At 45.8% G+C, this 13,241-nt stretch overlaps 1 protein-coding gene across 1 annotated transcript in view; it reads left to right on the top strand.

Moving 5' to 3' along the window:
* Positions 1-12,510, top strand: part of LOC115545808 (ultraviolet-B receptor UVR8-like) — a 112,714-nt gene extending 100,204 nt beyond the window's left edge. Inside the window, exons 6-7 of the mRNA XM_030359246.1 lie at positions 9,715-9,839; positions 10,969-12,510. Of these exons, the coding sequence (XP_030215106.1) occupies positions 9,715-9,839; positions 10,969-11,210 (367 nt within the window). The 3' untranslated portion in view covers positions 11,211-12,510. The remainder of the gene's footprint in view (positions 1-9,714; positions 9,840-10,968) is intronic.
* Positions 12,511-13,241: the final 731 nt, after the last annotated feature.

Consider the following 13,241-nt stretch of genomic DNA (forward strand, 5'->3'; position numbering starts at 1 on the left):
TAATGCACCCCACTGCTTTACACAATGCCAGAGACGACAGCCAATTAAAAGCATCCATGTAAATGACCACGCCAGTTTAACTGGTGCTCATTGGACAGTGGGCTTCCTCTGGGTTTGCTTTTAATGTAGGAGGGAACAGTGCTTCTGGAAGAGGGGGCTGCGCCTGTGTGTGTGTGTGTGTGTGTGTGTGTGTGTGTGTGTGTGTGTGTGTGTGTGTGTGTGTGTGAGTGTGTGTTTGCCTGTGTGTGTGTGTGTGTGTAAGTGTGTGTGTCGATGGGCATATGGAGATACAATAAGTTCTTAAAGTGTTTCGACATATCATCTTTTTTTTGTATGTTTAGCGACTAAAATGACTCAATCTAAAAAGTTTATTTTGATTTTTTGCTACTTTAAACAACCACATATATAGGAGACTTTCCTGCAGCATTATATGGCTGATGCCCACACACACACATACACACACACACACACACACACACACACACACACACACACACACACACACACACACACACACACACACACGTACTCCCTTGCATTTTATGGGCCAGCCCTGCCCTCTTTCACTCTTGCTTTGGCTGTTCCTCTCACTCTCTCTCTCCCTCGCTCTGTCTAGTCTCTCTTTCGCTCTCTCTCTCTTTCTCTCTCTCTCTCTCTCTCTCTCTCTCTCTCTCTCTCTCTCTCTCTCTCTCTCTCTCTCTCTCTCTCTCTCTCTCTCTCTCTCTCTCCCTCGCTCTGTCTAGTCTCTCTCTCTCTCTCTCTCTCTCTCTCTCTCTCTCTCTCTCTCTCTCTCTCTCTCTCTCTCTCTCTCTCTCTCTCTCTCTTTCTCTCTCTCTCTCTCTCCCTCGCTCTGTCTAGTCTCTCTCTCTCTCTCTCTCTCTCTCTCTCTCTCTCTCTCTCTCTCTCTCTCTCTCTCTCTCTCTCTCTCCCTCGCTCTCTCTAGTCTCTCTTTCTCTCTGTCTCGTCCTCTCTCTCTCTCGGCTGCCCACACCGAGGATGAACCCCATCCCACCCAACAACCACCACCACCTCCTCCACAACGTCCGTCACCTCCACCAGCACCAACAGCACCACCACCGCCACCACCTCCACCACCACACCACCACTACCACCTTCCCCACCAACACACCACCACCACCTCACCATCCACACCATCCACACCATCCACACCACCACCTCCTCCACCACCACCACCACCACCAGCGTTGCTGTACCTGGAGTGCCATTTGTTAATGAAGGCCAGCGTGTGAGATGATAAATACATTGCGGGAGGAATGACACATGTAGGTGATCTCATTGAAGAGCATTACATTTTAATTTATTGGGTCACTTAGTGAGGACAGTGAGGCCGTGACTCCCAGAGAGAGGGGACGGCTGCAGATGAGGTCTTTCGTCTGCCCTATTATAGACATGGGTACAGGGTTCATCACTGTAAAAGTGTGCACGTGTGTGTGTGTGTGTGTGTGTGTGTGTGTGTGTGTGTGTGTGTGTGTGTGTGTGTGTGTGTGTGTGTGTGTGTGTGTGTGTGTGTGAGAGTTTTCTGTGTGCCCGTTTGTGTTTGTGTGTGTGTCTCTGTGTTTGTGAGTGTACTTTTAGGGAGGTAGACTCTTTAATTCTTTTTGCCTTTTTCTATTACTTTTTTCTGGTGAAGAATGAATAATGAGTCCATCAGGGTTCATAAAATCCTCGCTGTATGCATCTAAAGTCTTTTTTTTAAGGAATTTGAAGACTAGAATCAGATAGAAATTGTTAGGATGCAGAAATACAGAGAAACAAATAGGTATCAGACAGACGAATATGACCCACACAACAAACAACACAACAACCAAAACAACACAAACAAGATGTGTAAACATGCATTGATTTGTTTTGGTACATCTAGAGAGCAGCCGATCGAGTTGGTGTGGTTGTGTGTGCACGTCTGTGTGTTCCTGTGTGGGTGCTGTGTGAGTGAGCGAGAGAGGTGCATGCGTGCACCTTTAATCCTCGCACGGGAGAGAGAGAGAGAGAGAGAGAGAGAGAGAGAGCGGCTTTAAACGAGTGAGTTTGCCTGCTTCCGCGGTTTCCGCTAAATTGATGTTTTGTCTTGTTACAGTAGGTAGAATCACACTGTGCACTCCACTATTCAGGGGCGCCGAACACTACCTATATAAACACTGGCAAAGTGGGAGCACTGTATAAAAAGACCTGCAATACCTATAACGGGCTGACACAGTTCGGATAGGCAGAAGCCAGACAATATATTCAATCCATTTCTTGGCCCTGATGCATTTAGTAAATACGTCGGCTGGTTTGGAAGAGGGATGTTGACAGAAAATCAAAAGCAATGTAGCAACAGCATCGCGTAATGGAGACTTAGCTCTACTTTACACCAGTCGTACAAAGACGTACAATTTGAAAACAATCAATCCGCTCGCCATGAGGGCTTGTTATGTTCCCTCCGTAATAAGATGGCACCTTTTCATCCTTTCTATCCAAAAGCCTCTCAGATTGTGTTTGGGAGTGCAAGCGTTTTTCGGCACGCGCGTGTTGTTGAAATGAATATTTTCATACAAAAAAAAGGGGAGAATGGAGAAGGGGGATTTCTCCTTTCATTCATTCACTCTCTTCTCCTTCTGCGGGTCTGTTTTCCTGTTGTTACTCAGGGAGTTGAAAGTAGCGTGAGTGCCGGTGAATCGATGTGTTTCACCAAAGGTTGCACAGCAGGGTTTGAATCTGACGGGAAGGAACACGCGCATGCACACACACGCACACACGCCACAAACACACCACACACACACACGCACGCACACACACACACACACACACACACACACACACACACACACACACACACACACACACACACACACACACACACACACACACATGTCCCAGTTCTTACATTGAAAAGAAAATAACTTGCAGATGTACAAAGTGTTTGATTATGGGACACTCTCCTACATTTGTGAAACAGGCTTTGAATCCTTATTTATCCAAATACCAAGAAAAGTACACGCTTCTCATCCCCATGCAAGCGAATCCTCTTCCCTGCTAGTTGAATCATTGAACAACAATGTCTTGCTTCACCTCACATGGCAGACTAACATCTGGAAACTCAAGACACCCATCAGTGGATTCAATGGCTTCCTCAACATGTTTGGTAGAATTAATTGAGCCCCACCCAAGGAGGAAATGTTGTCTTATATATCGGCCCAATCACGGCGTGGTGAGGGTTTCAGCCAACATCCCAAGTCAAGTCCCCTGTCTACACCTCGTACCGTCTTATCAGGCCTGCAAGTCACTTCTTCTCTCGGTTGTAAATGCCCGTTTAATCGTATTTTCCGCACCCTTGACGCCTCGGCTGTTATGACTGCCATTGTCTCGCTTTCTTCTGCATGCATGTGTGAGGCTGGGTCCTTTAATGTGCGGAATAGCTTTGCCTAGGCCCTCCTTAAGGGCACACCGGTCTGTGGTTTCTCAGTCAAAATGCCTCCTTTCCACAAGTTTGACATGCCTTTTTGTTGCTTCGGTAAGCCCTCTCTTAAAATATATATATTTCCTCTTTTGGCCCGGATGTTTTTTTTTTTTTTTTTTATCTCTGTGGTTAAGAGCCTGTTGCCCCCAGGGCCAGATTTAAATGTGTGTGGGTCTTCAAGGATTTCTCTGCAGAAAAGCCGTTTGGATTGCAGCCTCACTACCATACAAGTGCGACCGAATTGTGTCATTTCAGGTTTTCGAGCCATCGCTGGAACCAAAAGGAAAGTCCAAAAGAGAAGGCAAGAAAAAAATGCTAAACAAAAGCTGATGAAAACGGACCAGATTGGATTATGTCAGACTTGGCATGTGCCCCGATATGAGGGAAGTCTTCTTTCTGTCTTATCACACTCTGCCTTACAGCTAAATGAATTTAAAAAAGACAAAAAAAAATGACAGAAGAAGAAGAAGCAAAGCACAGCTCGGCTCTTAGGAAAACAACGGCCAGATGGCAACCGTAAATACTGGCTTCAAACAGTGTGGGCTCCACACTGTTTTATTTTTGCTCCAAAACAGGAAGCAAGATGTGAGGGGGAAATATATAGAAAATATTTAAGAAACCCTGTATGATCAGGTACAATTTATTTTTTATTGTTAAGACTATGCTACCAGTAAACAAAAGTTTTTTGTGCCATAGGTTTATATGAAGCATAGGCAGGTTATTACTGGTTTATGAAGCATGTTATTGCTTCTTAACAATAATTTAGTACTATTCATTACATTGTTTGGATGCCATTACCGGTGATTAGCATTCAAAGTCAAAATGCCCTCCTTGTTTTTTTTTCTCATAGAATAAATACCAGTTTGGTATAGTTTCTCTTATTCATGAGGGGCTGCATCACTCTTGACGAGAGGCTATTTTTGTACCATGCAAACAGGTAATCAAGGCTTGTTAAGCACTGAACATAACCCTAATTTTATTATATTCCATAAACCTATTATAAGCACACTGCCAAAAAATACGGATTTGTAGACTTAAGAACAAGTTGTATTCGTGTGACCCTATTCAGTAACCAGAGAGGGCTAAATCCAAAACCATCATCCGACTGATAAATGAGTGCAGGGCAAATATACATTATACTTTGTATTAGTATTATTATACTGTGCTTACTCTGACACTCTAATCATAATATGCAGCTCAATTTTTAATTTGACTTCAGTCCTATATAGTATTCAGTATTATACTAAATATAGAATTTACCTTTAACCTATTCGTGTCCCTATAGAGAACAACATTATTTGCTCATTAAAACTGAAATTGCTTCAATTGATTAAAAACTCACATATTAGTGATCTTTAAAACCAAATTGACTTGTGTCTAGAATCTAGATACTGTACATTCCATTCTAAGTTATACTTTCTTTGATCCCTGAGAGCATTAACGTGAAACTTTTAAATGGGCCTAAACATTGTTTCAGTTCAACATCTGATCTGAGCTGAGCAGCCTCACTACCTTTTGGCACAAGGTGTGAGCGACATTCTTGTGTCAGCTAGTGACTGGGACAAAATGACCAGAGCTCGATTTCCTAGGTCCACGTAAACACAAGAGATGATAGCACTAGCCTGGAAGAAGGTTGATGGAGGTACTATATTAACTATAAGGAGGGCTGAGAGAGAGCAAGGTGGGGGGGGGTTGTGGTCATGAGACCGTTGGATCAATGGCGCTTCAAGCGATTTATTAGTCTTTTTTGACATCAGATGTTGTATTCAACATGAAAGATGCAACTATATAATGCTGCAGTTTGTCTGTTAATATCACATCTAAAGTCCGGGCGAAGGCTTTTAGTGCAGTGTTTTGATTGAGCCTTTTGAACTCAACCGCTGCACTTACTCCTGACTCCTACATGTAATCATTGCCGCCTCCAGGACAAGGGGGCCTCGGTGTCCATCAACATCCAGGTCAGCATCCCCCCCCACCCGCCCACAATGACGGGTGCAATCACCGACCAGTCCTCTGAACCCCCAAATAAATAAATAATAGATAAACATAGAGCAATTGTAAGAGGAAGAGGGAAGAGGAAATAGTGATAAAAGGATGAGATGGAGTCATCCCAGCTAAAGGTTTTATGTTTTGGTGACCCCCGTGAGCTGGCGTCCGTACTAGTAGCCTGAAGTGCTTGAGCTATGTCAGGGGAGAAGCTTGTTTTGTATCCCACAATAAGCCGTTGCTCTTCTCATTAGCATGGGTCATGCACGGGGCACCCAATCTTCTGCGCTTCCAAAGCCCCGAGATACGAGCATAGACATAGCAGCTCTGTTTTACATACACTATGTGTTTTACTAACTAACCATTGTACTGTATGTGTTAAAATTTGTACGCTCTCCAAAAGGTCAGGTCTGAAAAGAGTGTGCAAGTACGTGTGCATGATGAAAGAGTTTTAGGGTATGATATCTTCCTTCTGAATGTAACAAAGTTAACATCTGGAACATAGCGTATTTGAGTTGACATCCATCTGAAGTATTCCCCAACCCACACACTCCTCAGATCAAAGGCTAAACGCACCTCTGTTTCGGCTTCGACGAAAATCTACGGGCACATTAATCAAGTGCGATTGGTTAGCACTCGCAAACTCAAAGTGGAAAGCTTCGTAATTTAGAAGCTCCTCTAAATGCAGTTGGCCGGGATACATCTAAATGTTTAAAAGTCAAGTGAAGGAAGGAGGTGGTTAGACCTGAAGTTATGTCCTCCAGGGGAACTTTGCAAAGATCCTCCCACAGATTTATGACCACTTACAGCGAGCCGCAGTCGATATTCATAAACATGGCTTCAAACAAAGCCCCCCCCCTACATCCACCATCCCTGCTTGTAAATAAATATGGATATGGCTCTTTTATAGACAGTGACAATCTAAAATATTACCACTAGCATAATTTTACTGTGCACATTAATATTTTTACAGCACATTGTATTTTACAGCGTTTAATCCTAAACTTTCATGGCTGGCTCCGAGATTTCTCATTTCTTAGAAGAGTCATTATCAGACGGTTGTATAACAGGTACGTGGGACACTTGCCATACGCTCTCCGGCACTTTAACGTCTCACGGTTGAAACGCCAGCAGAATCGATGGCTGCAACGCTGCTGTGCTTTTACTGTCAGCCCCGTTCATTTGTCTAACATCTGATAACATTCAATTGATTTTTGTTTTGTTGGGGTTATGTGGGAGTAGTTGGCTACATTCTTCCTGGGTTTTGCAAAAATAGCCTTAAATGGTAATATGGCCAAGTGCTACTCATCGTAAGTTACACCCTGACACGCTGTGTAATAATACCATTCATACCGTTTAATTACCAGTCCATGAGGCATTCTATCCTCACAGTTGTGTATAATGTGCTTATATTTGCCCCAATTTGTAATTATGTATTAAATCTATCTTGAAGTGTTTAGTTTTTGTAATAAACAAGAAAAGTTAGTTTCTGCCTTATTATGACTGAAATAAATGGTAACATCTGTACGTGCGAACAGCGTGTGCCCGGCGCATGCATGTTTGTCGATTTAGGTGTTTTAAGTGTCGAGAAATGGAAGGGCTTGCACAATAATTACCATGCCGTTCTGTTTTCACATTTGCTAATTGGTGTTATTTATTCAAACGTATGCCTATGCTCACACTTTTACAGTTCTGAACATGTTTAGCCACAAATAGTTGAGTCAATAATGAAAATATTTCACTTCTCCTCGTGTGCGTTTTAATATCCTCCTATCAACCATGCTTATGGGCTTTGACATCTCTACACAGATGGAGTCTGGGGCCCACATTTTTATGGGGTTGTTAACGGTGGCAACAAAACATATCCATAATGATATCCACCACAGGAAGTTGTTTTTTTGACCTACAAACAATTAGCAACAGATTTACAGACGAAAAGTAACTTCTACGGCACTGACTGCAAGCCCCATCAGCGACCTATCGAGTTATCCCCAATCAGCACTTATCCTGTTCACTCGCTTTACCCTGGCGATTGTACCCCCTCTTGTACGGTAACATCAAAGTCCCTCTACCCGGGAGCTGGAGTTCTTTGACTTCCCGTATTCTCTCCGTGCGTGTGCGTCTTTCTCTCTTCAGTCGACCGTCTTTCGCTGTTCCCCACTCCTGCGCCTCGCCCCGGTGTCGTCGGTTGAAACAGCGACTCTGTGGAAGAATGAAAAGAGGAGCCTTTCTTATCCAGGTGAGCCTGGCGCTGATCCCCCGGCCCTCTGCTCTGGGATCTCCAAGGCGACCCCCCCCACCTTCCTCCTCCTGGGGACCCCCACCCCTTTGGTTCCACGCACCCAATTGATGCGTCTTACGGGAAATTACACTTTCAGCAGGATTTGCCATTCAAAACCTCAGCAAACCCATGCGTGTACCCTGCTCTCTCTCTCTCTCTCTCTCTCTCTCTCTCTCTCTCTCTCTCTCTCTCTCTCTCTCTCTCTCTCTCTCTCTCTCTCTCTCTCTCTCTCTCTCTCTCTCTCTCTCTCTCTCAGGGGGAATGACTTGAAGTGTGGCGTGGCTTCAGAAGCCGATGAGCTCACCGTTCTCAGAGGAGACGCGGATGTATTTCCGATCAGCGGAGAAAAAAAATAAAAAAGTATAGAAAAGCCATTGTTAAACGCAGGGAATGTGAAACAGCATTGTTTTGTTCTGATCAGAGAGCCATCAGGCCCATCCACATCTCTTGCCTAAGGGGGGAAGGCGCTGGGTGGTGGTGGTTGTGGTGGAGGAGGAAGGCGTGCAGAGGGAAGGTTTGAGAGGTTCTGAAGGAAATCAATAACCACATGCATTTTAACATCAGGGTTGCTTGTCGATCATTGTAGTCAAATTGAAACAACTTGGGAACATGTTAATGGGATATGGCCGTTAGCCCAGCATTGTGCTGGTTTGGTTGTAGGACTCGATGAGGAAAGGCCCGAGATTTTCTTTCCCCCCGCTTTTAACTTGTGGGTGGATCACATGCGCTTTCCATCTTTGTGATTATTTGCGATTCATATATACATAGACAGACAGGCCGACAGACACAGCCCGACAGACGGGAGCAGTGATGATATTATTTGCGATGGACGCAGTAAAAAGATAGAAAAGAAAGATGTGACCAGGAATCTCTCCTTGGAAAGATTTCTTTTTTTCTCTCCATGTTGTCTGCTTTCTCTTTTCAACCCCCCCCCCCCCCTCCCCTACCCCTCCCCCGCCCCCGCCCAACCTCGCAGGCTTCACAGACCAGCATAATGGACGAGGGCATGAGTGTGAAAGGAGCACCTTAAGGCTGTGCATTCAGCCCTCCCATTCTCCCCAGCACACCCTCTTGAGCTGCGAAGGCCCCCTTTCTTTGGCCCGCTAGCATGGGAGCCCTGTAATAGGCTCTAATTGATAGGGACGTGTTGGGCTCTTTTTGCATTGAATGACAGAGAGAGAGAGAGAGAGAGAGAGAGAGAGAGAGAGAGAGAGAGAGAGAGAGAGAGAGAGAGAGAGAGAGAGAGAGAGAGAGAGAGAGAGAGAGAGAGAGAGAGAGAGAGGGGGGGGGGGGGGGGGGGAATTATGGGCAGGGAGGTGTGTGTGTCTGGGGTGTGTCTGGGTGGGGTTGTGTGTGTGTGTGTGGGGGGGGGGGGGTGGGGAGGGGGGGGCTGGAGAGGGGTTGGACAGTGCGTAGGCCCCATCCGTAATGAGTCATTAATTTCCAAGCAGTTTTGTGGCGGTTGGCTCATTACCGGGCTGCACAGGAGCAGGAACAAAGCTGGGGAAGGTAGGAGGTGAGCTTAAATAGTTGGGGCTCAACACTCCCCAACAAAAGAGGCAGCAGAACAGTGAATGGCACTTGGAACAGATGCAGTAAAAAAGTGGCAGATGCAAATTGCAGGAGAGCAAGTCTTCCTTCAAGCACTTTTCTCCTTTCACTTTGTCAGGCTGCACCCTGAGAGCCTAATTAGTTAGTTAGGGGTTTCGCGTCTGATAGGGAGGCGTGTGGTGTTATTGTCCCAGAGTGCTTTCATAGAAACGGGGAGAAAACACATATGTTCAACCGTCCCCGGTGGAACATCCTGCCTGTAACATTTTAATTGATTCGATTATTTTATAAGGGTTATATTTCCACAGCGTTACAAATCTGAGATGTAGAAATGCAATGTCAAACACACGTTTCACTATTAACCCCCCCCCCCCACCCCCCCCAAAAAAAAAGGTATCTTCTATTTGTTCTAATGTTTGTCCTCTTCTCTGTGTTCCAGGATGAACGAATACGGTCAGGTCGGCGGTGACTCCAGCGACTGCGTGGTCGTCCCCCGCTTCGTGGATGGTTTGAGCCATGTCTCTAAGGTCGCCTGTGGAGCCAACCACTGCCTGGCTCTGACAGGTACGGTCCCAGAGTACGCTTTAAGGCAACCTGGTCCCACTTACCTTAACTTATGTATACGTGTTTCATACCATTGCAAAACGTTGTACTACAAATACTAATCATTTAAAGGATTGTCGTTTACCATGAATAAAGGTTATCATTTTTCTTTGGTGGGGGATGTACTGTATGTATAGTATTAAAGTTTTGTATATATTTCTTTGTGGCATAACCGTGTGGTGTAAAAGCTTTAAGGCTAATTTATTCTTAAAATATATATATAGAGAGAGCTGGGCACCACATCAACTGGACACCGCATAAAAAATAAATCTGAATTAATTAATCACGAGTAACCCTCCTTGAGATCACCTCTTTGGCTAATTTTATGCAAGTATCAAGGCCCTCGAGCCCTCAATCTGGACATCATTTGAAAGAGAATGAGAGAGTGAGAGAGAGAGAGAGAGAGAGAGATGGAGAAAGACAGAGAGACAGAGAGATAGCGGCCCTGGCTCCTGATCCATAACAGTCATTGCCTGTTACATACATTTCAGAATTCATTCAGCCTATGAAGATAATCGAGGAAGTCGACAGATTCCCCCTGAAGCCCAATGGATTTATGATAGCACTGTCAAGAAAATGAGACGAAATGACACAGTAGCTGACTTTAGCTGAAAATAATGTGATAGGCCGCACAGTGGTACGGCAGCAGCAGCTGTCGTTGCTGGTAATAGGCTATAAAGAAGCCTGATAGCAATACCTGTCAGTTCTTAATGGCTGACTTCACTGAAGAGCTTTTGTGGCCTTTAACATGAAGATAATAGAAGATACAACAAATTGTACAGCTTTTGCGTTGCATCCATAATTTATCTCCGGAGGCCTGGATGCAGTCGCACAACAAGGACAATGCCGTCCCGCCGGATGGAGCCACCGGGGAGGCTGATCACCTTCACCACGTCACATGTCTCGTGCTTTTTTAATGTTCACATAGAGTGGAGGAAACCCCCATCATAAATGTGCTCTCAATGCTTTATCTTTTCAAAAATAGAATGAAGCTTTAGACCTAATCTTTCAACAGAGAGTATCCCGAGTTCATGCTAAAACTTGCAATGCTTTATTTTTTTTCTTGATTTCGTGTGAATTCATCATTCAGGTGAAGGTGTATTGTTCCAGTGGGGCTTTGGGAGCGCGTGTGGGAACTTCTCCGGGAACATCCTGCGGCCGGAGGAAGTGATGTCGTCGCCCTCCCCGGTGAGGGCCATGGCTGCCGGATCCTCCCACTGCTTGCTGCTCACTGGTAGGACGAACCGCGGCTCTCTCTTTCCCGTTGGTGAATGTCATGCATCGTTTATTCCCTGTACCGCTGCAGGACTGCATGCGCAGTACACATACTAATATGGTACACACTAATAAACCAGTTTCTACACTCGTACTACGTATGTGTGTGAAGACTTTCACGTATAGCGCGGTGTGCTCCGTGACCTTAATGAACTCTCCAGTGGGTGTAAATATTCAGTGTCTCGTGTGACGAGCACTCAAACCCCCTCCCTTCTCCCACACCACCAGCGACGCCGTAAAAACACTCACTCACGCACGGACACACACACACTCACACCCGTGCGCACACACACACACACACGTACACAAGGCAGGATGACGTGGTAGTCTGAGTGCGTTCGGTGCCCGTCGGTTCCCCATCCCTCATGGCCCTCCCAGGCCCATTGAGGCTGCGTAAACACAGGCTGGAGGCCACGTCTGCTCTTTCACCTTAACCGTGGAGAACTTCAAAGTGGCTTCTCCACGCGCGGCAGATGAATGCGCCCCTGTCTTCCCTGGCTGATGTATGACACCCCAGTCGCGGTCCTTCTCTCGACCGGTGTGTGTGTGTGTGTGTGTGTGTGTGTGTGTGTGTGTGTGTGTGTGTGTGTGTGTGTGTGTGTGTGTGTGTGTGTGTGTCTGTGTGAGGTTAGGACCGAGGCCCCCCCCCCCTCAGCCCCCATCATTGAGCCGGTCGGGGAGAGCAGGGGAGAAGACAACCATTTGTTAGCTTAGCAGTGTCGGCGAAAACCGCGCCTTTAATCCTGAAGGGACGAGAGCATTAATCCTTTTAAAAACAACACGTTGTTACGCGCCACTTTTCCTGTGTTGCTAATTCCGTCCATTATTAACCCTATTAAAAAGTGTAATACAATTTAAGTAGAGTGCTAAAAGTGGATCATTTGTTGCTCCGTTCCTTCAGAATTAATTCTCACTTTATGATCTAAATGATTTAACGGAAGGAGTTGCGCTGCTAAATGAGGTTCTTAAACAGGCATGCATACATTTACACACATTAATACCAGCCTTTACGAGCAGCCGCGGAGATGTTTCTGTCAAAGTGGACACACACACCCAATCACGCACGCTAATGCACCCCTACACACACACACACACGGGAACACACACAGTATGTAGTATTTGCTCTTCTAAGTCCTGTAATGTCCCTGGTTTGATCCCCAGCTCCATTCTGTCATGAGGGAACAGAAATATCCATCTCCAATCAGACTTTAATGAATAGCCTGATGAGTGTCGTGCTGAACTGAATTACCAGAAAGATGTAGGAAGTGTGTGGGTCCATGTGTGTGTGTCTATGTGTGTGTGGGGGGGCATGTATCGATGTGTGTTTATGTGTGTATCCGTGTGTGAGTGCATGTGTGTATCCGTGTGTGTGGGGGCATGTATCAATGTGTGTTTATGTGTGAGTGCATGTGTGTATCTGTGTGTGTGTGGCTGTGTGTGTATCCGTGTGTGAGTGTGTGTGTGTGTGTGTGTGTGAGAGTGTATGTGTGTGTGTGCGTAGGGAGTGCAATGTGTGGTGCATCACTACCAAAGGACAGATGTAGAAACACATTCGGTCCAAGTTTAAAGAAGGCCACGAGGGCAGCGTGTCTAAGTAGGTCTCCGTCCGGACGTCTCACAAGGCGGGTCAAACCGCAGGGGCGGGAAATAATCCGTAAACGCAGAGAGATGTTACGGAGAGCGAGGCATGCATGGAAAAGGAGAGGAAAATACAAAAAAAGGGAGAGAGTGGTGGAAAATGATAGAAAGAGATTGAAGAAGTGGAGAGAAATGAAGAGAGTGGATGGGTGGGGAGGGGTGGTGGGGTCGGTTATGAGAGACAGCTTGCCTGGGCCGAAGCATATTGAGGGCAGCAGGTGGAAGAGTGGCACAGTTAATTAAAATGCCTCCCTTAATGTCTCAGCCCGTCACTCCAGGGAGGGGGGAGATGAGGAGCGAGATGAAGAGAGAGAGAGAGAGAGATGAAGAGAGAGAGAGAGAGAGAGAGAGAGAGAGAGAGAGAGAGAGAGAGAGAGAGAGAGAGAGAGAGAGAGAGAGAGAGAGAGAGAGAGAGAGAGAGAGAGAGAGAGAGAGAGAGAGAGAGAGAGA

This window comes from Gadus morhua, chromosome 6, assembly GCF_902167405.1.
Source record: "Gadus morhua chromosome 6, gadMor3.0, whole genome shotgun sequence".
NCBI lineage: Eukaryota > Metazoa > Chordata > Actinopteri > Gadiformes > Gadidae > Gadus > Gadus morhua.